The 26,870-nt window shown below is 44.1% G+C and overlaps 1 protein-coding gene across 1 annotated transcript; it reads right to left on the bottom strand.

Moving 5' to 3' along the window:
* Window positions 1–875: 875 nt before the first annotated feature.
* Window positions 876–8,633, bottom strand: TRAF1 (TNF receptor associated factor 1; the record flags this gene model as incomplete). Its single annotated transcript, XM_083484515.1, is given in 8 exon segments — window positions 876–902; window positions 3,551–3,626; window positions 3,628–3,677; window positions 3,681–3,691; window positions 5,517–5,592; window positions 5,596–5,682; window positions 6,280–6,466; window positions 8,593–8,633. Coding segments are annotated over 8 exon segments (555 nt in total).
* Between the last annotated feature and the right edge of the window lie 18,237 nt (window positions 8,634–26,870).

Raw genomic sequence — 26,870 nt, 5'->3', positions numbered from 1 at the left:
CAATGAATTTGTTTAATCTTCTTTTAAAGCTGTCCAGGTTAGTGGCCATCACTGCCTTTTTGTGCAAGTGAATTCGATAGTTTAACTCTATGCTGTGTGAAGAAATATTTTATTGCATCTGTCCTGAATTCTCCAACACTCAGCTTCATCGGATGTCTATGTGGGTTAAACCACAGAGCCTAGGACTTGCCGATCCGAAGCTCGGCGGTTCGAATCCCCGCGACGGGGTGAGCTCCCATTACTCAGTCACAGCTCCTGCCCACCTAGCTGTTCGAAAGCACGTCAAAGTGCAAGTAGATAAATAGGTACCGTTCCGGCGGGAAGGTAAACAGCGTTTCCGTGCGCTGCTCTGGTTCGCCAGAAGTGGCTTAGTCATGCTGGCCACATGACCCGGAAGCTGTATGCCGGCTCCCTCGGCCAATAAAGCGAGATGAGCGCCACAACCCCAGAGTCGGCCATGACTGGGCCTAATGGTCAGGGGTCCCTTTACCTTTTAGTGTTATGACAGAGGAATTAAATATTGCTCTATTTTCCACACCATGCATAATTTTGTACTCCTCATATGATTACCCTTTTCTCTAAACTATGAATTCTGCAAATGTTTCCTCACCTTTAATAAAGTAACAATGAGAGCATAAGAAGAGCCCTGAAAGATCAGGCCAAATGCCCATTGAGCCCAGTTTCCTGTTCCCACAGTGCCCATTTAGGTCCCTATTACGGGAGGCTGGCAAAACAGAAACTTGTTGATAAGTAAATGCATGCAATGATCAGGTGTTCATTCAAGACGCCTTTCCCACACATCTCAAGGTCAGCAAATGGAAAGATAAGCAGGCTGGGTAGTGGGGGGGTGGAGGACTGCACGAAACATTTTAAAGCTAAGTAGAACCCATCTGAACACTTCCCTGCAAAAGGGAGGGGCAAGGGAAGCTGTAGCAAGATCACACTCAAATTGATTATTCAAGCAATGTACTGGACTATGGACATGATCCAGTCCAATTGAAGCTGGAACATAAGAAGAGCCCTGCTGGATCTGACCTAAGACCCATTTATCTAGTCTAGCATCCTGTTCTCAGGCTAACAATAAGCCTCAGGCAAGTCTGCAATTAGCACCTGAGAGCAACAGCACTCAAGCATAACGAATCTGCCAATTTCAGTTTCTTGCAATTTATCGTCTATCTAGCCCTAAATTCAGTTCTCCACATTCCTCCAACAGTTGGTGGTGGTGCAATGGTTAGAGTGTTGGACTAGGACCTGGGAGATCAAGATTTGAGTCCCCACTCAGCCATGAAGCTCACGGGGTGCCCTTGGGCCAGTCACCGTCTCTTAGCCTAACCTACCTCACAGGGTTGTTGTGTGGATGAAACCGGGAGGCGAACCATGTAAGTCACCCTGAGATCCTTGGAAGATAAAGGTAGCATGTAAATGTGATAAATAAGTAAATTTAAGAAAGGAAACCTTGTTAAAACCTGTCCTCATTTTAACACCAATCTCTCCTAACATATGCATTTATACAGGCAATGTTGTCTAACATGAGCAATTTCTATAATGCATTTTTGGTTGTTTTTTCATTTATGTGTGCATTTGAATGCACTCTCCTCCACCCCATATATTCTTTTTTGTACACATCATTTGGTCTGCAGTACATGATCCAGAGATATGTGAGTTCAAAGGATAGCTGTATTTCAGTTCAGGTATTGTACTGGAAAGTGCATTATAATGCGAATTAAATTGGATTTCTACCCACACCCGAATGACCTTCTTGTGTTCACGATCTGCAGCAGCCGGTATTCAAAGCCATGCTGCCTCTGATCCTGGAGCTAGTAAACAGCTATCAGGGCCACATCTGCTATGCTTTTAAAGCATTATGATATCGCATTAATAGCCATGGCCTCTCTCCCAACAGAATCCTGAGAACTGTAGTTTGTTAAGGGTGTTAAGCATTGTTAGCTAGAAATTCAGAGAGTTCCCTGGGACGAGGGATTGATTGTTAAACCACTCTGGGATTTGTGTATATTAGGGGGGGAAATGCTCTAAAATGTGAAGGGTTTCTGTAACAACTTTATTTCTTTGGGGGGGGGGATTGCAAACTGGTGCAAAGATGTGACAAGCTGAACGGGAAGAAAGTGAGAAACCAACATTGATAGATTTGCCTCTATGCGCAAAGGGGACAAAGGGCTAAGGACCATTATCGTACTCAGTAGCGACTACTTCATTAGGGTAAGAGCGGTGCTGTCTCACCAATCTCAGCCTGCCCTCAGCCCACCTGCCTGGCTTCTTGCAACCAGTTCAAGGGGTGGCCTAGGGTATCAGCTTCCTCCTAGTCTTGAGGTTGACAGGGGTGGGTCTACTACAAAACTAATGAAGCTTCAGGGCTCCTAATCCTGGAGGGGCCGCAGTAGCAACTTCAGTCCAAATTGCGACCTGGCCATGGTGATCCATGCGACGGTCACCTCCAGGCTTGACTACTGTAATTCGCTCTACGCGGGGCTGCCCTTGAAGCTGTCCCAGAAACTCCAGCGGGTGCAGAATGCTGCAGCGAGGCTCTTCATGGGGTCTCTGCCATGGGAGCATATTCACCCAGTGCTTTTCCAGCTGCACCGACTCCCGGTGGAGTACAGGGTCAGATTTAAGGTGCTGGTTTTGATCTTTAAAGGCCTTCATGGCCTAGGAGCCTCGTACCTACGGGACCGCCTCTCCCAGTATACCCCATGGAGGACCTTAAGGTCCATAAATAGCAACACCCTAGTGGTCCCAGGCCCTAAGGAAGTCAGATTAGCCGCAACCAGAGCCAAGGCCTTTTCAACACTGGCTCCAGCCTGGTGGAATAATCTGCCTCATGAGACCAGGGCCCTGCGGGATCTGATTTCTTTCCGCAGGGCCTGTAAGACAGAGTTGTTCCGCCTGGCCTTTGGCTTGGAGCCAATTTGATTCACTCCCCCTCTTTCTTTTTCCTTTCTCCTCCTGTGATGAGGCTGCATTTTAATTGTTTTAATGTTTTAATGTATTTTAATCTTGTTTTTAAGTTGTATTCATTCAACTCGTTCTTATTATTGGTTGTTAGCTGCCCTGAGCCTGGCCTTGGCTGGGGAGGGTGGGGTATAAATAAAATTATTATTATTATTATTATTATTATTATTATTATTATTATTAAAAATGGGTCTAGTAAACACAATTTTGAGTTGCATTGATTTGACTCAAATTGCTTGTTCTGTTGTTGCTGAAATAAGTCTGCCACTGGATTCTACCCTTATAGACCCAGAGGAAGAGGATGGGGGCAAGACCAGGATTATTCTGCTTGGTCTGTCAGTGGCTTTGGCACCACCTACTTATGTGCTCCCTGCCTTCTACAGTACCAGTTCCACTGGGTACCAGCTCCCTACTACCCTCCCTCTAACCCTCAACAGCAGGGCGGAAGATGATATGGGCTAGGAGGCTCTGTGGACCAGCAGCAGGCTAACAGGAGATGATGTTGATCCCTGGTGCCTGCTGTGCCCAGGGATCAGGCTGTAGGGTCAGGCTGTCCAGGGGTGGGGTAGGGAAGGAGCCTTACCTTGTGGACAAAAGGCCACTGCAGAACAGCATCATGGTCACCTCTCAGTAGCACCAGAAAGAGTGAGAGGTGTGTTTCTCCCTTCACCATTCAGGTAAATCCTCATGCAGAGCTTGTCACCATATTGCTAAGTGTAGAATGCTGAAGATGGAGAACTTGGGAGTTAAGCACCAGCCAAAAAGTCACGCATATCCTCTTCAGAGAAAGAAAAATAGAGATGGGCTTCAACCAGAGCTCACCTATTCCAGATCTCATTGAGTTGAATCCAATTAAGTTGGAGTAGACCCACTGAAATTAATGACCCTAAGTTACTAGTGACCATTAAATTCAGTGGGTCTACTGGCATTGGCCACAGCCCAGAACCAGTGTGGCATAGTGGCTAGAGTGTCAGACCAGGACCTCGGAGACCAGGGTTCAAATCCCCCATTTGCCCATCACTGGGTGACCCTGAGCCAGTCACTGCATCTCAGCCACCTCACAGGGTTGCTGTGGGGATTAAATAAGGAGGGCAAAACCATGTGTGCCACTTTGAATTCCTTGGGGGGAAATGCGGGGGGGGGGTGTGTGCAATGAACTAAAAGGCATCCCCAAGCAGGAATAGATGAATCTGTCCCTTTCAGCTTCTCTCACTTTCTCATTTATTTCTCTCTCTTTTTAATTCAGTTCTCCACATTTCTGCCACAGGTGGCAATGTGTGAAGCCCTCATGAAAACTGATTGGGTTTTTTTAGTGTGGATATCCTAATAATACACATGGTGCATTGGGGTTTTTTGGGGGGGGTTGGGGGGCAAGGAATATTTCCTAAGGTGATGCATTTCTGCAGTTATCTTCAGTACTACATGCATCTTAATGCGCACTTTCTCCTAATATATGCTTTTGGGTAAATGTTTAGTTGGAGAACTGCATTGCAAAACTCACATGTGTGAATTTTGCAGGGAAGCATCATTTCAGTTTAAAATTTGTTTTGGGAAGTGTGCAGATTAGATAGGTTCTGAATAAAATGCACATCAAACCAAATTTCTCTACTATCTGTAGCCCCTGGTTACCATATTTAGTCAAATGTAATGCGCAACTTTTTTGGCCGAATTACGTTGTGAAAATTAGGGTGTGCATTAGATTTGGTGGTGGGTGCATTAGTTTTGCGTAAATACGGTAAATAGGTAGCAGATTCCAACACGGTTTTAAATCTTGTATTTAATACATGCCAAAACTGCAAAGGGCAAGTGACATCATGGATGGAACAGTTGTCTCTTCTTGTTAATCATACATGTAAATGGCATACAAATACACATTTAAGGCATGTGACTCACCCCAAAGAATCCTGGGAGTTGTAGTTTCCCCCTGCAGAGAGCAACAATGCCCAGCACCCTTAAACTACATTTGTTAGGATTCAGGGGGGCAGAGCTATGAAGCCAAGCTGAACAGCTGCTTAACCCAATCACTCTGTCTTCTGCCTTGCTAATTTTGTTCACAGCACCTGCATTTTTGCTCAGATCAGGGTGGTTTGGGGTTCCCCAGCTTAGGGACCCTCCAGAGAGTTTTGCTGGCAAGTGAGCAGCCACTTTTCCTATCCATGCCTCCTGCCACCACTTAACCAGCCCTCACAGAAGCAGCCTAGCAAAGCAGGGAAATGAAGCAAGCCAGAGGTGGGAGATCCAGCTGCCTGGATACAAGAGTGGTTGCTACACAAAGCAGAAAGCTTAATATAGTTCCCAGGATTCTTTGGGGGAAGTCAGATGCTTCAAATGCATGTAGGATGTGCTTTAAGTACAATGTGGATTTGCCAGTGGCGTAGCGTGGGGGGTGCAGGGGGCGGCCGCACGGAGCGCAACATCTGGGGGTTAGGGTTAGGGGGCGCAAATCCATGGGTTAGGGGGCGCAAATTACTTGCCTTGCCCCGGGTGCTGACAACCCACGCTACGCCACTGGGATTTGCACAAACACACACAAGAAGTCAAATTCTTACTGTGAGAATGGAATCCACACACATTTTTGTAGCACCTCTGATGCACATCCGTAGTCTTCCACAGGAAGACACCATCCTAGGACACTTGCTCTGATGAGAGAAGTCTCTGCTCCAACCTGCTCAAAGCAACATCTTTCTGCACAAGGCATCGCTGGAGAAAATAAGACTATTATTTTGGGTTGAGAGATGCAAGCCTATTGAGCAGGGCGAGGAGGGGGGAGGATGGAGGATGTGAGCACCAGAGGCTAAATAGGTGCAGGTAGGCTGCTGGTTGTTGTCCCATTCCCCACCCATTGCACCTGTCAAACACAGGAGACATCATCCAATAGGTTATGTTTGGGAGAGGTCAGTCAATGTTCGGGAACTGAAGCCAAAGCAGGATGCCAACACTCAAGCAATGAGTGCTACGATTATATCACTCCTTTCTGGGCCCAGTTCAAACTGCTGCTCTTGACCTTTAAAGGCCTTCTCCACAGGACTGGGCACTTGAAGGGCCACTTATAAAACTCCCATATGTTCCTATCCATATGTTAAGATGATCATTGGAGGAATGCATTTGGTTGCCTCCACCATTTGAGGCAAGGGAGGGTAATAAGGAGAGAGTGGGGCTTCTCAGAAGTGGCACCCCAGCTGCAGAATCCCCAGAAAAGCTTTGCCTGTTGAAGATCCCTGGTTCAATCCCAGATCAAACCTATGGCCTCTTCCAAGCATTAAGAGCCCCTGCTCCCCACTACCCACCCACAATCCTTCCCTACCCACTCACCTTCAGCTCCAAGCCATGGATCATATCCTGGTCAAGGCCGCTCTGGCTCCGGAATGCCACAATCTTCTGCCAAGAGGCAACCATCTCCTTGCTCAGCACAGACGCAATGTTCTCAAAGACCTGCAGCTTGCCTTCCAGCAAGGCGACCCCACTGGCTGTCCATGAGTGCCTGTGAGCCTTCGTCCCCCTCCTCACACAGAGGGAGCCTGGAGGAACAGTCCATGGCCAAAGCCCCCTGCAGTTTCATGCTCAAGAAGAACCTCATCAGAACATTGGAATCAATCAATCAAGTGTGTATCAAGTGTGCAGTAGGAAGGGTGCAAGCTTGCCTTCAGCTGTTTCACATGCTGGAGCAATAGCATCAAGTGTGTCCCCTCAGTATACTTCTCGTACTCTTTCCTATCTTCTGCATTCCCCTGCTGGGAAGGAACAGGGCACCATCAACACCATCATGACAAGGCCATAATGATGAAATCACACAGCTGATTAGACCTGGAACCAGCATCCAGCCTGCTAGGGCAGCTGCCAAGGCCACACAACACTGGCAGGGCCCAAGAGCACTTAGGGATGCACAAATCTGTCCATTTTTGTTTTTCACAACCTCTCATTTTACCAATCTTAGGTTCAATTTACCAGTTTCCTGCATCATATTTTCAATGATGTTTAAAAAGAAAAAAAGCCTTGCAAAGATTTGTCAGAATTTTAATGCAAATTTATCCTAACATACAGATTTTTGCAAGCAATTTCCCATCTGATGCAGTTTTGTACTAATGTATATATTTTGTGCTTTCTGCCGTATGCATGACTTGGCTGGAGAAGTGAATTGCAAAATTCAGAGGAGTACAGAGAACCAGTTCATGGATTGTTTCAATGAGTATAAATTAGACAATTTTGCCTTTATATGCAAATTGAATCAAATTTCTCACCCCTCTAGCTCTGATCATTTCTTCAGACTGCCTCCCAAATTGAAGCTGCAGCTTCTTTGTAAGAAGGCTTGGTTGTCATGACACTGGACTGAAGTCAATTTCCCTTCTCTTAAGGATGAGTTTGAGGACTCTGGAGTCAGAAGAGAACTGCACACAGGGCCAGTCCTAGAGAAAAGTCTGCAGGATGAGACCATGGTGCCGGAGTCATCCGACTCAGAGGACTCCCATCACAGAAGGTCCAATACAACCATAGTCTCCTCAGTTACATCAAAGACTGTTGCAGCAGAGATGCTCTTTAACTGAAAAGGCACCTTTCAGCAAAAGCAGAGTATACAATTGAGGCAGAACTGCTTGCTTCTAAGGTTGACTGTTGCTGAAACAACATTGGAGCTTTGCTCTCCTCCAGCATTCAGCCTGAGCCATAGACAGTGACAGTGTTGGAGTAATCTCCCACAGGAAGGGGGAAAGTTAAGGTTTACTTTCCAACCAGCTTTCTCCTCCAGGAGAGTTCAGGTGCATAAATAAATTTCCTTCACTGAAAGAAGTGTACTTGGCCACTAGGTAAAGGGTAAAGGGACCCCTGACCATTAGGTCCAGTCGTGACCGGCTCTGGGGTTGTGGCACTCATCTCACTTTATTGGCCAAGGGAGCCGGCGTTCAGCTTCTGGGTCATGTGGCCAGCATGACTAAGCCACTCCTGGCGAACCAGAGCAGCGCACGGAAATGCCGTTTACCTTCCCGCTGGAGCGGTACCTATTTATCTACTTGCATTTTGTGCTTTTGAACTGCTAGGTGTGCAGGAGCAGGGACCGAGCAACAGGAGCTCACCCCGTCACGGGGATTTGAACCACCGACCTTCTGATCCGCAAGTCCTAGGCTCTGTGGTTTAACCCACAGCGCCACCCGCGCCCCTTGGCCACTACTTTGCCTAAAAAAGACATACTTCTTTGGCATGTTGGAGAAAGAGAAGGGGGTGTCAAAGACGGGGGGAGAGGGGGGAAGGGGTGCCCACTAATTTTTGGCTCTGACCTTGACCACTTTCAAGTTCAGCTCCACCAACCCACAGTGTACAGCCCCCTGTTTGAAAGGTCTCTAGTTCAAGTCCAGTTTAAAGATAAAGAACCCTACAAAGGGGGAGCAGAAAGGGGGCACTGGAGCTGAACAATTGCAATGAGCACCTAGGCAGTGGTAGGGACTGGGCAGGCATGCCCGTCACCTGGTCACAGCCTTCCCCACTAGAGGGAGCTGCACTGCATTTTTATTCAGTCATGACATCTAAATGTATGGCTATATAAATTAGCCTATGCAAATGTTATACAAATCTACAATTGGGTGATTGCAACCAAACCTGAAATATTCCATTAAAGCATCTGGATGCCAGCATTACCTTGAACGGGCATCCAATCCTGAAAAAATGACATCCTTCATGGCCTACAGAAAGCGCTGAAGGGTTCTGTGTAGAAGAGCATCAACAAAATAATGTTTAAAATACAGGTTTTTAACAAGTACCCTGATGGGCCCTACATAACAAGAAATTAATAATAATAATAATAATAATAATAATAATAATAATAATAATAATAATAATAAATTTATACACCACCCATCTGGCTGGGTTTACCCAGCCACTTTTTGTGGCTTCCAACAAAATATGAAAATACAATAGTTTATTAAACATTAAAAGCTTCCTTAAACAGGGAATACCAGTTGCTGGGGGTGACAGGTGAGAATAGTACTAAGCGCATTTTCCCCTGTTGTGGGTTCCAGCAACTGGCATTCAGGAGCATTACTGCTTATGACTGTGAAGGCAGAATATAATAATCGGGCTCAGTAGCCTTCTGTACCATTGCTCACTGGTTCCACTTGGCTTTATACAAATCTATGCTGCGACAACATTTGGAGTACTGTGTACAGTTGTGGTTACCTTGCCTCAAAAACATTATTGTATGGTACAAAAATGGAAGCAAGAAGAATTACCGTTGAAAGAAGAATGGCAAATGAAATTAATGGACTATGCAGAATTAGACCAATTAACAGGAAGGATTCGAAATCTGCGGGACCAGAGGTTCTTAGAAGACTGGAGTAAATATCTGAACTATTCGAAAAGCAACTGTAATAAACAGATTACGCTACTAGGACTGCAAGAAGTTCTGTAAGGAGGACTATTTGAAATATTGCAAGAAAGACTATGTGGAGAATTATTGGTTAAAAGTGATAGAGAAATTAAGAAATGCAGAACAAGTGATAAAGAACGGAAAATCTTCAGAAGTGGTTAGCAGAAGTCTAAAATATTGTATAAGATAAGAAGTTATGTTAAATGATTGTTGGAAACGATATGTTAAAAAAACCAATAAAAATGTATAAAAAACGTTATTGTAGAGTTGGAAAAGATTCAGAAGGGGCAACCCCCTGCAGCATTTGGGACCTTTTCCTTTAGAGAAAAGGCAAGTAGTGACATGATAGAAGTTTATTAAATTATAAATGACACAGAGAAAGTTGACGGAGAAGTTTTCCTCTCAATACACTAGAACTTATGGACATCAGATGAAGTTGGATATTGGAGATTCGGGATGGGTAAAAGAAAGCACTTCTTTGCACAGCTCCTAGGTAAACTGTGCAACTCACTCGCACTGAAGGCAGTGATGACCACCAACTTGGATGGCTTAAAAGGAGGATTGAACAAATTTATGGAAGATAAGGCTATCCTTGGCCACAAGCCATGATGGCTGTGTTCTGCCTCCATTTGTCAGAGGCAGTAATGCTTCTGAATACCAGGTGTTGGAAGCCATTGAGGGGGAGAGTGCTCTTGTGCTCATGCCTGCTTGCAGGTTTCCCACTGAGATATTTGGCTGTAAGAACAGGATACAATACGATAGTCTTAATTGTCATTGTCCCATATAAAACAACAAAACTGAAAAAATCTACATCAGACATTCAAAACCAATAATCCTGCTGTCCCAGCTATCCCAGCCTGGTTAACCCCCTAAAAACTCTGATCTCCCATAATTGAATACGATATACTCCCACAGAGACTACCTTACACTGCGTTTAAAACCAAAATTGCATTTGGGTAGAAACTGTTTCTCAGGCGGCTAGTCCTAGTCTTTATAACCCTGTACCTTCTTCCAGAAGGCAGAAGCTGAAAGAGATCATTTCCGGGGTGCGTACTATCATGTGCTATCTCTGCCGCTTTCTTATGGCACCTGGAAGCATAGATTTGATCCAAGTTGGGAAGAGTGCACCCAATTATTCTTTCTGCAGTCTTTACAACCCTGGACAGCATTGTTTTCCCCTGACCGTGCAGCTCCCAAACCACACACACAGACCATAAGTTAATACACTCTCCACAGTACAATGGTAAAATGTCATCAACAAGTCCTTTGAGACATTATTTTTCCGGAGGATTCTCAGAAAATATAACCTCTGCTGTGCTCTCTTCATCAGGTCTTTACTGTATTCTCCCCAGGATGCGTTGCGTGCCGGGGGGGAGGTTGTGGCCATCACCTACCCCTCCCCTTGAAGGGAATTCCATTAAAGGAATCTGGCGGTCGTGGTTCCTGTTCGATGCCCTGCTGGTGGCTAGGGCCATGGCACGACTACCCAGTGACTCTAGGGCAGGCATGTCCAACAGGTAGATCTACTGGTAGATCACTGGACGCCTGTGGTAGATCACCGGTAGATCACTGGCTTCCCCCCCAAAGAAGCTCAACAACTTTGGCTCCCCCAAAAAGAGCTCAACAAGATTGCCCTGCACCCCTAAAAAACAGGGCTTTCCTTCTCCCTAAAAAAAGCTCAACACTGCCAGTTTTAAGTCTGTGAGAAGATCGCAGTCTTTTGGGAGTTGGCCACCCCTGCTCTATGGGAAATCTTCCAGTTGATTTGCATCAACAAGCTTCCCCTACAGGTTGTTAACCCTTGTGTGATTCCCAGCAGAGTGGACAGGAGTCAAGTATACAGTGGTACCTTGGGTTACAGTAAATAGGTAGCAGATTCCAACATGGTTTTAAATCTTGTACAGTGGTACCACGGGTTACATACGCTTCAGGTTACAGCCTCTGCTAACCCAGAAATAGTGCTTCAGGTTAAGAACTTTGCTTCAGGACAGAAATTATGCTCTGGCGGTGCGGCAGCAGCGGTGCGGCAGCCCCATTAGCTAAAGTGGTGCTTCAGGTTAAGAATAGTTTCAGGTTAAGCACAGACCTCCGGAACGAATTAAGTACTTAACCCGAGGTACCACTGTAGTCTGTTCGATCCAATGCCTAAGCCATTAGCACTCACATTCTTAAGCAATAATGTTGTGGCCTTTTTAGCCCGTTAACCTAAAATATTTGTGTCCATGTGTCTTATTTTATTTCCAAGCGGGGGCAGGGCCTCGACTCACAATCTTCTTATTCCATGGTGTACAACTGTAACTCTGCTTCAACCTTATTACTGTAAATGTGTTCACACCTTGGCTAGAGATGACAGCCCCCCCCTGCAGTATAAATTTAAAGCACTATCATGCCACTTTAAAGAGTCATGGTTTCCCCCTGGAAACCACAGAAGAGGTGAAAAGCCTTGTTCCCATTATGGAAGGTGGCAGAGGCACACATACCCCGGGCTGGGATGGAGCTTGCTCGTCCAGCCCCCCCCCCATGGGAGAGTACTGGTGCACCAGGGGGTGGGACGTGCAGAGGGTGATCTTCACCCTCCATGCTCTCCAGCCCCTGCTATCAGGTAAGTGGAGCAAACAGCTCACCAGACAACTTGGGGGGGGGGGGGGTAGAACCGCAAATTGAAGGCATTCCACATGGTTTGTTTTTAATAGCTTAGTTTGATTTAGCAGAGTTTAATATATATCTCCCACCTTTCTGTCATAATGAAGTAGTTTACTGAAGTACTCTCTTTGTGGTGTTTCATTTGTGATTGATTTGGAAGCTGCAGTTAGTGCAGAAGGCTGCAGAATGGTTGCTGATAGGAGGAAGACCCTGTCTGCATATAACTTCTCTGCTCAGAGACCTGCGCTGGTTGCTGAGGCCAGCAAGCCAGGTCCAAGGTGTTGCTATTAGCACGCAAAGCAACCAGTTTACCTGCAAGATTGCCTTATCCCATATGTGCCCACTTGACCACTTAGATCTGCAGAACTGGGATTATTACAGGTGCCAAGTAAAACTCATTCCACACTTGCTGGTATGGCAGCACCTACACTTTGGATCTTCCTGTTTATTGATATCAAGCAGATCCCTTCACTGTACTCTATTTAGGTAAAGGTAAAGGGACCCCTGACTATTAGATCCAGTTGCGGATGACTCTGGGGTTGTGGCACTCATCTCGCTTTACTGGCCAAGGGAGCTGGCGTACAGCTTCCAGGTCATGTGGCCAGCAGGACCAAGCTGCTTCTAGCGAACCAGAGCAGTGCACGGAAACGTCGTTTACCTTCCTGCCAGAGCGGTACCTATTTATCTACTTGCACTTTGACATGCTTTCGAACTGCTAGGTTGGCAGGAGCAGAGACCAAGCGACGGGAGCCGAAGGACTACTGTATTTTAATATTTTGTTGGAAGCCGCCCAGAGTGGCTGGGGAAACCCATCCAGATGGGCAGGGTATAAATAATAAATTATTATTATTATTATTATTATTATTATTATTATTATTACTATTATTATTATCATCATCATCATCGCACAATGCACTGCGAATTCTGAAATCTCCTTGTTTGAGCCAGCATCACTAAAAGCTTGAAAGCAAACAGGGATAGGCATAAGTGTGCAAAAGAATAAAGCCAATTCTTCTTCATTTCTTAGGTTATGTGCATCTTAGGGAGAGGCATCGTCATAGAAAATGTATTGCCCTTTGTGTGAGAAAAAGAACAGTGGGAAAGCCTATTTCTTGGATTACACCTGTCACCCACCTGTTTGGAAGTTCTTGTGTGCAGATTGGAATGGTTTTGCGTCACACTTCATGGACCTTGCTCTTGTATGCCTCCCTTAAAATATATATTTTTGTTTTCCACACCAAATTGTATTACAAAAGTAATATTGACCAGGGTATAAATATAAACACATGGTGCTTCTGGCTGCTGAGAATAGGTGGATTATGCGCTCTCTAATGTGAGTGGGCATTATTATATTGGAAGATGTTTAGTAGGGTCAGTTCTGGGGTAACTTCTAATACTTGCTTAGTTATTTTGAATATTTCTTGTATGATTTTTGTCCGGAAGAGTTGGATTTTGGGACATTCCCACCACATGTGGAGGTATGTGCCTGTGGAGATGCATCCTCTCCAGCATTTTGGTGAGGTTCCTGGGCGTATTAGCACTAGTTTTCATGGTATTAGGTACCATCTGTAAGTGAGTTTCAGAGTAAGTTATTTTCTTTTCGCTGATATGGATTTAAAGGGAGGTTTAGACCACATTCTGGCCCATTGGGTGGGGTTAATCTCATAGCCTATGTAATGCTCCCATTGTTTTTTGATTATGTCAAGGGGGGTTGTGGGATTTTGGAGCAGTATTTTGTATACAGTGGTACCTCAGAACTTAATTCGTTTTGGAGGTCCGTTCTTAACCTGAAACTGTTCTTAACCTGAGGTACCACTTTAGCTAATGGGGCCTCCCACTGCTGCTGCGCCGCCAGCATGCAATTTCTGTTCTCATCCTGAAGTAAAGTTCTTAACCCAAGGTAATATTTCTGGGTTAGTGGAGTCTGTAACCTGAAGCGTCTGTAACCCGAGGTACCACTGTATTGTTGTAACCCGAGGTACCACTGTATCATCCCTTTGCCATGTCCCTTGTTGTTAGGAGGAGGTTTTCGAAGGTGGTCAAGGGCCTAGTTGCTGCTGATTTTACTACTGGATTGTTTAAGACGACATGTAATTGGTGGTGTGTTAAGCCATGGCATTTGGGTGTCCCCTAGTTTCTCCTGTATTTCTTGTGTTGATATGGGTTTGTTATTTTTGTAGAAGTCTGCTAGGTGATATAAACCTTTGGCTTGCCAGGTTTTTATCTGGAGTTTTTGTGCTGTGTGGTGGAATAATGGGTGGTGTGCCAGGGGATTAGTGGGGATGGGGTTGGGGACAGTTTGCCTGCTTCTTCCTTCCATGCTTTAAACATGTTCTCTGTGAACCTGTTTAGTGTTGTGGGGATTTTCCTTAGTTTCTTTGGGAGTAATGGGTATGCTGTGGTGGGGGTATTTTCGATTATGTCTTTCTCCAGGTGTACCCACTGTTTCGTCTCGTCTTGTAGGATATATGGGGTTATGTGGCGTACTTGGTTGGGGATGTAATATGATTAGCAGATATATTCTTATGTTCTTAAATGGCTCCTGTGGATCTACAAATATTATGTCTGGTCTTTGCTCCTTATTTATTCCCGGGAAACAGGCTTTCAACAGGCAACAAATAGCATCTTTCTTTGAAACATACATGAGTTCCAGTAAAGCAAAGCTCATCTGTACTCCGAGTCTACGGTTGGATTCCTCCCACACCCACATGCTCCAATTTAATACACAATTCAGGCTGTTTACAACGAACTTAATTGCAGGCTGGATGTTCTTACATGCATGTCGCTTTCAGGCTAAAGAGGCACTTGGATGCAGTGTGTATTTGATGTCATAAATTGTTCTGGAAAGGTATAGAGAACTTAACCATTGCTTGGAAACAGAACTGAAAATAAATGTTGACTCCACTCCATTAAAAAAGAAAAAAACACAGTGAGCGAGAGAGAGAGAGAGAGAGCTCAGCTAGAACACTTCTACCTTTGTCTGTGGATTGTAAAGTTAAGGTAATTTTCCAGTTGGCTTAAAAGCCTGTTTATATTTTTGGAAGAAAATGACAGTTAATGCAAAGCTAAGTCCAGTGCCTCAGCCAAGCCAGACATTTGAGCAAGGCCTGCTGTCGTCAACATTCTCCACTCTGACTAATTGCAGTAGGTAATATTAGATGCATTCTGAGGCAAGCTGCAGATGAGGTCCCTGTGTCACAATTATCCACACACATAGAAAGATGGCAAATCAGTGGGGGTGGGGGGGTGGGGAGTAGAATCACACCACTGGCCAAACCCTGACCTCCACATAAGAAGGGTTGGCTGAATGGCTCATCTGGTCCAGTATCTCATTCTCTCTCTTTTTTTTAAAGATATTTATTAAGTTTTCACAGATTATAGAATACAAACAAACACCCACAAAGACAAACAAGTATAATTTCAAGTCCTTATTCTCTTAAACCTTACTTCACCGACCTCCTCATACCTCCCCTTTCTGCATTCCAATTTCAAATATTTAGTTCAGCAAATCCTCACCCTTAATTTAATCTAATTGTAATCCTTTCTTTTCTTTTAACCTAATCTTTACAGCTATAATCCGCTTACTTCTATAGCCACAACATTTTAACACTCATTAATTTTACAATGTCTCTTAAGATAGGTCTTAAATTTCTTCCAATCTTCTTCCGCTGTCTCTTTTCCCTGATCTCGGATTCTGCCAGGCATTTCAGCCAGTCCCATGTAGTCTATCACCTTCATCTGCCATTCTTCCAGAGTGGGTAGATCTTGTGTCTTCCAATACTTTGCGATGAGTATTCTTGCTGCTGTTGTAGCATACATAAAAAAAGTTCTGTCTTTCTTTGGCACCAATTGGCCAACAATGCCCAAGAGAAAGGCTTCTAGTTTCTTAAGAAAAGTACATTTAAGTACCTTTTTCATTTCATTATATATCATTTCCCAGAAAGCCTTAATCTTTGGGCACATCCACCAAAGGTGATAGAAAGTACCTTCAGTTTCTTTACATTTCCAGCATTTATTATCAGACAAGTGGTAAATTTTTGCAAGCTTGACTGGAGTCATGTACCACCTATAGATCATTTTCATAATATTTTCCTTTAAGGCATTACGTGCCGTAAATTTCATACCGGTGGTCCACAACTGTTCCCAGTCAGCAAACATAATGTTATGACCAATATCTTGTGCCCACTTTATCATAGCTGATTTCACTGTTTCATCTTGTGTATTCCATTTCAACAGCAAGTTATACATTCTTGACAAGTTCTTAGTATTGGGTTCTAACAGTTCTGTTTCTAATTTTGATTTTTCCACCTGGAAGCCAATTTTCTTGCAGTATCTCATTCTCACAGTGACCAACAAGATGCCTCTGGGAAACCCTCAAAGCACAACCCATGCACAAGAGCAGAAGAGTTTAGATTTGGGTTTGAAATCCTGCTTTATCACTACCCAAAGGAGTCTCAAAGCGGCTAACATTCTCCTTTCCCTTCCTCCCCACTCTGTGAAGTGAGTGGGGCTGAGAGACTTCAAAGAAGTGTGACTGGCCCAAGGTCACCCAGCAGCTGCATGTGGAGGAGCGGGGAAGCAAACCCGGTTCCCCAGATTACGAGTCTACCGCTCTTAACCACTATACCACACTGGCTCTCCTTGCCACTCTGCCCTCCCTGGGTTTCCAGAAGCATTGCTGCCTCTGAGAGTGGAGGCTAATAAATTAGATAAGAAAAATGGTTTTGCATCGGGAAAAACCAAACTGGAAACGGAGTTGTTAGATTCTAAAGTTAAAAATTTGTCTAAAATGTATAATTTATTGTTGGAGTGGCATACAAAGGATGAACAAGTTAAATCTGTGATGATAGATTGGGCAAGAGATGTGGGACATAACATAATGTTTGAGTATTGGGAAAGGTTGTGGAGGAAAGGGGTCAAGTTTGCTGCATGTACAGTGTTAAAGGAAAATGATGTATAGATGGTCCTTAACCCCTGTAAAGTTAGAAAAGATTTATCACAACAGTGATAATCTATGCTGGAAATGTAAAGAAAAGGAGGGTACCTTTTACCATATGTGGTGGACCTGTCCCAAGGTGAAAGACTTCTGGGAGAAGATTTATAATGAATTGGAAAAAATGTTGAAATATACATTTGTTAAGAAACCAGAGGCCTTTCTTCTCGGAATAACAGGTTCGGAATTGCCCAAAAAAGATGTTAGATTGTTTTTGTACACCACAACTTCAGCTCAAATTTTACTGGCCAAGAATTGGAAAACAGAAGAAGTACCAACAGTGGAAGAATGGCAGATGAAGATGATAGATTTTTCGGAGCTAGCCGACCTGACTGGAAGAGTCCGTGACCAGAAGAAGGAGGAGCACCAGGAAGAATGGAAGAACTCAATGATTATTTACTTAAATATGCTAAGATAAATTAATCAGAAGTACCTGCAAAAAATAGATAGGCTATGGATTTATATATGTGAAGTTATGTTTAAAGCAAAGATGAAAAGAAACAAAGATGTTAAGAGGATTAAGTAAATTTTATGAGATTCTGTTTTGGAAAACCCTTACAATAATATATATTGAAATTAAGTCAAGGGAATTTGAGGAAGTCACTTAACAATGTTAGTAAGATTGGATTAAGTACAGTTATGATTTATGTTTGTTTGTTAGTTTAGAATTTTGGAAAATTAATTTTTTTAAATGGGAAAAGAAAAAAAGAGAGAGTGGAGGCAGTGGCGTAGCGTGGGTTGTCAGCACCCGGGGCAAGGCAAGTAATTTGCGCCCCCTAACCCGTGGATTTGCGCCCTCTAACCCTAACCCCAGACGTTGCGCCCGGTGCGGCCGGCCCCCCCCCCTGCACCCTCCACTACACCACTGAGTGGAGGTTAAGCATAGCCATTTTGGCTGGAAGCCACTGACAGCCTTATCCTCCAGGAATTTATGCATTCCTCTTTCAAACCCATCCAAGCTGGCAACCATCATTGCCTCCTTGGGGGGGGGGTGAGATCCATAGTTTAACTATGTGCTATGTCCTTTTCTCTGCCCTGAGTCTTCCAACATTCAGCTTTGTTGGATGCCCATGAGTTCCAGTCCTATGAGAGAGGGAAGGAAAAACTCTCCTCTGTGCCAGGCATAATTTTATGACCTTCTGTCATGTCACCTCTTACTTGCATTTTCTCTGAACTTGAAATCTCCAAATCATGCAGCCTTTCGTCACAGGGGAGTTGCTCCACACCCTTGATCATTTTGGTTGCCTTTTTCTGAACCTTTTCCCAGCTCTAGGTGAATTTATGAACAAAGCCAATATGTCTGCAATTTGTGAATGCATAGTTCAGTACACATGTGAAATGGACCAGCGAGAAGGTTAGGCGAGTCCCTTTCTTTCTGGCAAGGGATTCCACAGTAAGGCTTCATACACACTTGTACCTTCAAGCCAACCTTCACTCACCCACCACACACACATTTTTCTTCTGAAGCAGCATGGGGTGGGTGGAAAATTTGATCCAGTTCACACTTAAAGGTGAATCTATGTGGTGTCATGGTTAATGTAGCTGCCCCTGTTCTGTTGAATAAAGGTAAAGGTAAAGGGACCCCTGATCGTTAGGTCCCATCGTGACCGACTCTGGGGTTGCAGCACTCATCTCGCTTTATTGGCCGAGGGAGCTGGCATACAGCTTCCGGGTCATGTGGCCAGTATGACTAAGCCGCCTCTGGCGAACCAGAGCAGTGCACGGAAACGCCGTTTACCTTCCCACTGGAGCAGTACCTATTTATCTACTTGCACTTTGACATGCTTTCGAACTGCAAGATTGGCAAGAGCAGGGACTGAGCAACGGGAGCTCACCCCGTTGCGGGGATTCGAACCGCCGACCTTCTGATCAGCAAGTCCTAGGCTCTGTGGTTTAACCTGCAGCGCCACCCGCCTCCCTCTTCTGTTGAATAGCATTCTTATAAAGATACAACAGGCACCTGCTTTCTGCACTTTCGGGGGTGGGGAATTGCAGACATTTTTGTTCTAATAGGTTTTTCCCAGCTGGATTAAATAGATCTTTACCACAAGTGTCCACTTGTTTATGGATTTACTATTGTTTTTAATGTATTCGTTGTTCTTGTGTTTTTAATATTTTAAAAACTGTCTTGTCTGTAAAACACCTTGAGATGGCTGTGTAGAAGGGGATTAGTAAATCAATGGCGATGATGATGATGTGTTGGACCAAGACCTGGGAGACCAGGCTTCAACTCCCCCCTCAGCCAAGTTCAAGTTCACTTGAGGCAGTCCCTGCCTCTCAGCCTAGCCTACCTCACAGGGTTATTGTGAGGATAGATAGGAACTAAGGGGGGAACCAAGTATGCCGCACTGAGCTCCTTGGAGAAAAGGGTGGCTATAAATGTAATAAATACATAAATAGTATGTGAACTAAAAAATTGCACTTCTCTGAATTTTGTGGCTAAAAAAAGAAGAATTCACAGACTGAAAATGTGGAGAACTAAACCCAAGACTGGAAGAAAATGAAAAATTGAGAGAAATTGACATATTTGCCCAGCCTTAGAAGTAACTCGGTGGCAGAAGGACTGTACTACATGGCTATGTTGTTTCACCCCTGAATTGCTGATCTAATGTTTGGCCTTCCTTGATACTAGGGCAAAAATAACTTTTATTTCCTGGGATTAGGTGATGTGCATCCATGTCCACACTCCCTGCTCCCCAAATTCAAAAATCCAAAGCCCTAAAAGATCAGGTCCAGAACAATAAACAGAAAGTAAAATGAATGGATCTATGAGCAGCATAGCGTTTTGCCCAGATGTTCTTGATTTCGTCTGAGTGCCTGTATGTATTTGCAGAAATTAAAAATGCTTTGCATTTTATTCTAACAAACAGATATATAGCTTCTGAGAAATGTTTAAATCCAGATGAATGAAGACCAGACATACCTTTCCTACTAATAGTAAACTTTCTTCATTTGTGCTGCCAGGATCTACCTCCTTACAACTCTGACAAACATGGTTGTTATTGTTTCTGGGGTCAGGGGGAAAGAAAGATTAATCAGAGGGTTTCAGGTGACTCTTAATTTCCACCTGTTGAAGGCCAAGTTACCTGGTAACAAGGATAGGCAGCCTGGGCCCTGGAAAAGTTCAGAATTACAACTCCCATCATCCCTGGCTATTGGCCATACTGGCTGTAGTCCAGACTGTTGCCTGCTTCTGCTGCATAGTTTCTTTAGCTGGGGAGATAACGCAATCAGAGGATTCATTGAGGTTTGATTAAGGCTAGGACTGGAGGAGAAATTTAATTTAGTTCACACCAAACAAAGAACCTACCTAATTCACACTTTGCAAAACAGTATGTAAACTGGAAAACAGACATCCTATGAATTTTAGCGTTCTCTGAATTTTGCAATGCAGTTCTCCAGACAAGTAATGTGTACAAAAATGTGTGGAAAGTATGCGTAAGAAATGCATACATTACTGAAAATGACATACCAAAAAAAATCATAATATTTGGGGGGAAAGCTTTATGAATATCTGGCGGGTGGGATGTATCTATATAGTGGTACCTCAGGTTAAGTACTTAATTCGTTCTGGAGGTCCGTTCTTAACCAGAAACTGTTCTTAACCTGAAGCACCACTTTAGGTAATGGGGCCTCCCGCTGCTGCCGTGCCGCTGCTGCGCGATTTCTGTTCTCATCCTGAAGCAAATTTCTTAACCCAAAGTACTATTTCTGGGTTAGTGGAGTCTGTAACCTGAAGCATATGCAACCTGAAGCGTATGTAACCTGAGGTACCACTGTATTGGGATAAATTTGCACTAAATGCAGATTAATTTTGATGGTTTTGTTTTGTTTTGTTTTGTTTTGTTTTGTTTTGTTTTGTTTTGCATTGCTTTGCAAACCAAAATACAGCTATCCTTCAAGAGCCACACTTATCTGAATTTGGCAATGCAATTCCCCAATCAACCAAGGCATGTTTTGGGAAAACATACATATTAGAAGTGTATATAAAATTGCATACATCAGTGAAAACAAGACACAAAATGCATTATATAAGGGCAAAATTGCTTGCAAAAAATGGGAATGAGTCAAAACTGCATACAAAAATGTATATCTCTGGAGAAATTTGCACTCAAATGCTGACTAATAATAATAATCTGTGGAAATCTGGATAACTGTGACTGAAAAAATGAGAAACAGACCAAAACTGAAATGGACAGGTTCATCCATCCATACAGTAGTTCAGTACTGTCTATATGACTGGCAACAAGTTCTCCAGGATTTCAAGCAGAAAATCTTTCCCAGCCCTACCTGGAGAAGACAGGGATTGAACCTAGGACCTTCTGCATGCTAAGCATATTCTCTGACACTGAGTTATGGTCCTCCCCTACAGCACTGAGCTGGATGGCCAAATAGCCTGGCCATCTCTATGTGCTCTGAATGCCTGGCTGGAAAGTCCATGCATCTAGACAGCCAAGGTGCCTCTCCTATGCTATGCATCTTTCCGCTTGCACCCAAGCTTCCTCCTTTCTGCTTTGCAGCTGAATTTTCATGCTGCCCTTTCTATTCTCCCTCTCTCCTTCTCTCATGTCACAGGACTCCTTTCTCTGTTTTTTTGTTTTTGTTTTTAAAGGAGCTCTCACCGTACAATCCAGGCCAAGCAATAGTGATGTCTGCAGAGGGTTTGCAGGGCATTCTTCAGCAGATTCTTGCACCAGCTGCAAAGGAGTCAGGAGCATCCTTGCAGATGCTCAGAGGGTACCCAGAGGGTGACTTGGTTTTATTGGAAGAGGAGCTGGCAGCGGCCCTGCCAGAAATGCTGCTGCTGCTGCTTTTCTCTGCCATCTGCAGTGATGTGCAGAAAGCTTTTCTTTTTAACTTAAGCACACAGGCATGCCACTCCTGCTGCAGTGTCAAAAACCCCATTGCCTGGCACCATTGTCATCTGCTGCTAGCGATCTGTTTCATTCAAACTTGCCCTTAACATGGTGTGTGTGTGTGTGTGTGTGAGAGAGAGAGAGAGAGAGAGAGAGAGAGAGAGAGAGAGAGAGCATGACAAAAACCTTTGAAGAGGTGGCTGTAACAGGAAATCACTGGCCAGGATTCAAATTCCCCCGGAAAACACAGAAGATAAGAATGAATCAAGGAGAAAGTTGCTTGGTTCTTTTGAAATCAGGCCTTTATCACAATCTGAAAGGCCTTCCGTTTTTCTCCCCATGTATAAATGGACAGAGGGATGGGGGGGGTTGACAGGAAGAATGTGAGGGCCATCAAGATAGATGGCCATCAAGGGTTCTTTGATCTGGAAAATCCATCCTACAGCTGTCGCAATATTAGAAGTGGTTGCAGTTCTTCTTTGACTGGAAAACCACTGACCCCTTTTGGCTTTTGGAGATGCCTCATTAAAATAGTATTAGCATGAGTTGCTAGTGTTGTAATTATTTGGGATTCAATTCTGTAGAGCTGGTGCAGGGAACCCTTTTCAGCCCAAGGGCCACATTTCCTTCTGGGTAACCCTTTGTGGTCCATAAACCAGCGGCAAGCTGTGTTGAAGAAATTTTATTTATTTATTTTTCTTTGTACGGTAAGCTAGTTTCTACATATGCACTCCTCTCCATCCTCAATCCCGGCAAGCGAAAGGCATGATCAGAGTTCAAGGGCATATTCCAGCCAGGCAAAAACACTCAAGGAGGGTATAAAGGAGGACCAGTGAGGGGTTTAACTTGGGGACAGTTCCAAGGGCCAAACAGAGAGGCCCAGGAGCCACTTTTGCTCCCTAAGCCTGAGTTGCCCTCTACTGCCTTACAGTCTCTAGACGTACACGGTTGTTTCCAATGTTTGTCCTACTCAGAATAGGAAGATTGAAATTGATGGGCATGACTGACTTAGCCTCATTAACCCAATTACTCTCTGAGTGGGGATTAGATGCACCTTATCTTTATATCATATTCTCTAAATGCATGTGTTGTAGCAGTGGTTGGGAAATGTTATACCCTCACAATTAATGGCCTTATGGGGGAGGTCTTTTACATGCTCATAGGTATCACTTCACTTGCTTCAAAATGTGGTACTAGTAAACCTCTCTCCTGCTCAGTCTGCAGTTTCGGGGCCTGGGCATCTGCCCCAAAACCCTACCCTGCGAACACCTTTGATTTACAGAGGCTCCAATGGTTCAGGCTCCATCTGTTCTGGATGCAGGTTAAGGTATCTGCATGATACTAAGAAAATGCACCATGTACACTCAAAGGTAATTGTCTTTTCATTTTTATATTATCACTGTTTGGTGTGCCATCTGTTCTGTTCTTTCCCCCCTTTGCTCTCTTTCCTTTATCGTTTCAAGCTTTCTCATATCTAGAACAGAAAACATATCAGTTTATTTTGTCTGATTGGCCCGAGAAGGCCTTTCGGATTGCAGCTGCCTGATAATCCACCTTGAGCCAAGTGAGACAAATCCCAGGCAATCAGGTCTCGTTCCCTGTCCCGTTGGCCACAAGGCTCTGGGATTTCAGTGATAAGGACCCAGGAGGTTAGATTTGTCTCTGGTTTTTTAGCAGGTGTTCTTGGGATCTTTCCAATGCTAACTCTGAGTTCAAAGCCATTTAATTGTGGAGGAAATGTAGGAGGGAAGGGAAATAGAGGCTGGTTCTCTTGGCTATCGCCAATTCATTAAGATAGGGAAAGTTTCATAGAGTAGCTGCAATAACTGTCTCTTAATATCTCATCTTAAAAAGCAGAGACATCACCTTGCCAACAAAGGTCCGTATAGTTAAAGCTATGGTTTTCCCAGTAGTGATGTATGGAAGTGAGAGTTGGACCATAAAGAAGGCTGATCACCTAAGAATTGATGCTTTTGTATTATGGTGCTGGAGGAGACTCTTGAGAGTCCCATGGACTGCAAGAAGAACAAACTGATCCATTCTTAAGGAAATCAGCCCTGAGTGCTCACTGGAAGGACAGATCCTGAAGCTGAGGCTCCAATACTTTGGCCACCTCATAAGAAGAGAAGACTCCCTGGAAAAGACCCTGATGTTGGGAAAGATGGAGGGCACAAGGAGAAGGGGACGACAGAGGACGAGATGGTTGGACAGTGTTCTTGAAGCTATGAACATGAGTTTGACCAAACTGCGGGAGGCAGTGGAAGACAGGAGGGCTGGCTGCTCTGGTCCAGGGGGTCATGAAGAGTCGGACATGACTAAATGACTAAACAACAACAATATTTTATTTTATTTTAAATGAAAAGCATTATGATAAAATGAACCTCACTGGATCAGATTATAGCTCCATCTAGCCAATGGGGCATGGAGCCTCCGCCCCACCCCCACCCCCAGGCTCTCTATTTGCCCCTTGGAATTTACCTCAGGCTGCACTACTTTCCCAGCCCCCCATTCCTAGTTCTGCTATGCACCCTCCTTGAGTGTTTCTTGGCAGGCTGGGATGTTTCCTTGAACTCTGGTCATGCTCCCTGTTTGCCTGGATGGAAGAGTGAGAGAGGTATTTCAATATGTTATTGGGCTCCGACTACCAACCCTGGATGAGATCTTCACGTCTCGCATCTTGAAGAAGTCACATAATATTCTGAGAGATCCCACCCACCCTGCTCACAACTTCTTTGAACTATTGCCTTCGGGCAGAAGATATAGGACAATGAAAACACGAACCACACGCCTTCTGAATAGTTTCTATCCAAGAGCTCTGATTGCACTAAATAATGATCTCAGGGCCAGTTGCAAGGTTTAGTAAGTAGGGAGTGGAAGGAATGAGATAGGTTTTAGGTTATGTTATGTTTTTAATAGGTCATGCTATATTCTGGATTATGTTATGTTTTATAGATTATGTCTAAATAGGATGAGAGTTCGGAGATACGTGCAAATGTTTATGTGAACCCGGTCTTTGGGTGGGTGTTTGATTTTCGTTGTTGTGTATACTGTGTATATACGGACAATGACAATAAATTTTATCTAAATATGGCAAAGTTGTTGAGCTCTTTTTAGGAAAGCACCAAAATTATTCAACTTTTTGGGGGAACAAACTCAAATTGTTGAGCTTTTAGGAAGGAGAACCTAACCCAAATATAGTGATTGTAAGCTTTTTGAGATGTTTCTACTGCTTTTTCCATCGCATTGCCATACATCCGGGTTTCCCCTGACATTTATTATTGCATTCACAGCCCACCCTTTTGTCCAAAGAGCCCAAGATGGTGTGCCTAGCTCCCCCACCCTCCTCATTTAATCCCCTCAACCCTGTCAGGTTGGTTAGGCTGCCAGGCAGCGACTGGCCCAAGCTCAACCAATGAGCTTCATAGCTGAGTGTGACATTCAAATCCTGCTCTCCCAGGTCCTACTCCATCACTTTGACTGCTACACCACACTGGCTTATCCAAGGTTTCTGAGAAGTTGCATCCAGCCTGTCACAAAAGTGGAAAAACAATGGACATTTCATCTGCATAGAACAATATCAAAAGCTGACAGCCAGGAATTGTAGAAAAAGAAGCCCTTGGAGGGTCTAGGCAATTCATATAGAAATGGAGTAAAAAAAGTGGGGTGCTAACATGTACCCCTGATTTATGGAAGGGTTGCCGTTTCAACCCACTCTAGGCCTAAGGCCAGTCGGTGCATAAATGGCTTTAATTAAAATCAATAATCTCTTGGCAATACTTGTATGGAGCAATTTAAGCCCAAGTCTCTATCTGTTTATCAAATCAAAGATTGAAGACGAAACTGAAGCCCGTAAGTGGCTAGCCGCTAGTTGCACTGGCCAGCCTCATCTAAGCAATGTGGGTCCTGCAGTCATAAACACATGAGAATAGTCTGCTAGATCAGGCCAGTGGCCCAACTAGTCCAGCATTCCCTTCTCACAATTGTTGGCCAGATAGATGCCTGTGGGAAACTGTCATGTTACCCCTTGCTCTCCTTTCCTCTAAACTTAAAGCGTCCCAAATGCTGCAACCTTCATTCATGGGGGAGTCACTGCATTCCTGTGAACATTTTGACTTCCCTTTTCAGAACCCTTTCCAATGATGATATCCATCTCAAAGTAAGGTGACCAGAACTATACAGAGTAATTTTGCACGAAACAGCACACAGTCTATTTCCTTCAGTTGCAGGATGCTTCCAAATTGCAAAACACGTGCCTCTGAATGGCCCTAGGGTAGGCATAGGCAAACTCGGCCCTCCAGATGTTTTGCGACTACAATTCCCATCATCCCTGACCACTGGTCCTGTTAGCTAGGGATCATGGGAGTTGTAGGCCAAAAACATATGGAGGGCCGAGTTTGCCTATGCCTGACCTAGGGCATGCTATTTTAGCCTGGAATCAAAGGGTTGAGCCTCTATTTCTGTGCCAGCCACATCCTGTTTTTAGATATTATCTGAGCTCGTCAGAGGATGGGTTGAAGGGATTTACCAGAGGAAATAAGCGGAAAGCACCAAAAAGTTAACATTTGGTTCACTGCTGTCACTTTTTCTTTCTGTTTTTCTTTCGGAAGTGGTGGCAGTAAAGGTTGAAACATGGGAGATGGTTTTGATACACTATCTATAGTGCATCCAGACTGTCAAGAGTTTTGCAGGAGGGATCCAAGAGCATACTGGGAATTTAGGTTTGTGGAATTAAAGTGGATAAAAGCACACTTGTTACCCTAGTTAAGCCAGTGTGGTGTAGTGGTTAAGGTGTTGCACTAAGACATGGAAGACCAGGGTTTGAATCCCTATTTGCTTGGAACAATCACTCTTAGCCTAGCCTACATCACAGTGTTGTTCTGAGGGTTGCTCAAATTGGGGGGGGGGGGAGAACTCTGTATAGAAATAGGTGAGAATAAAATGAATATTTTTTCATTTCTCTCAGTTTCTCATTTTTCCAGTCTCCACATGTGATTAAAAAAAAAAATCCTTGTGGAAATTTGTCAGCATTTATGTGTGAATTTTACCTGCTTTCTACATT

Source organism: Podarcis liolepis, assembly GCF_965112155.1.
Source record: "Podarcis liolepis genome assembly, chromosome: Z".
In the NCBI taxonomy this organism is placed as follows: Eukaryota; Metazoa; Chordata; class Lepidosauria; order Squamata; family Lacertidae; genus Podarcis; species Podarcis liolepis.
The sequence above is the reverse complement of the archived record's forward strand: the minus strand, read 5'-3'. Positions and strand labels throughout refer to the sequence as shown.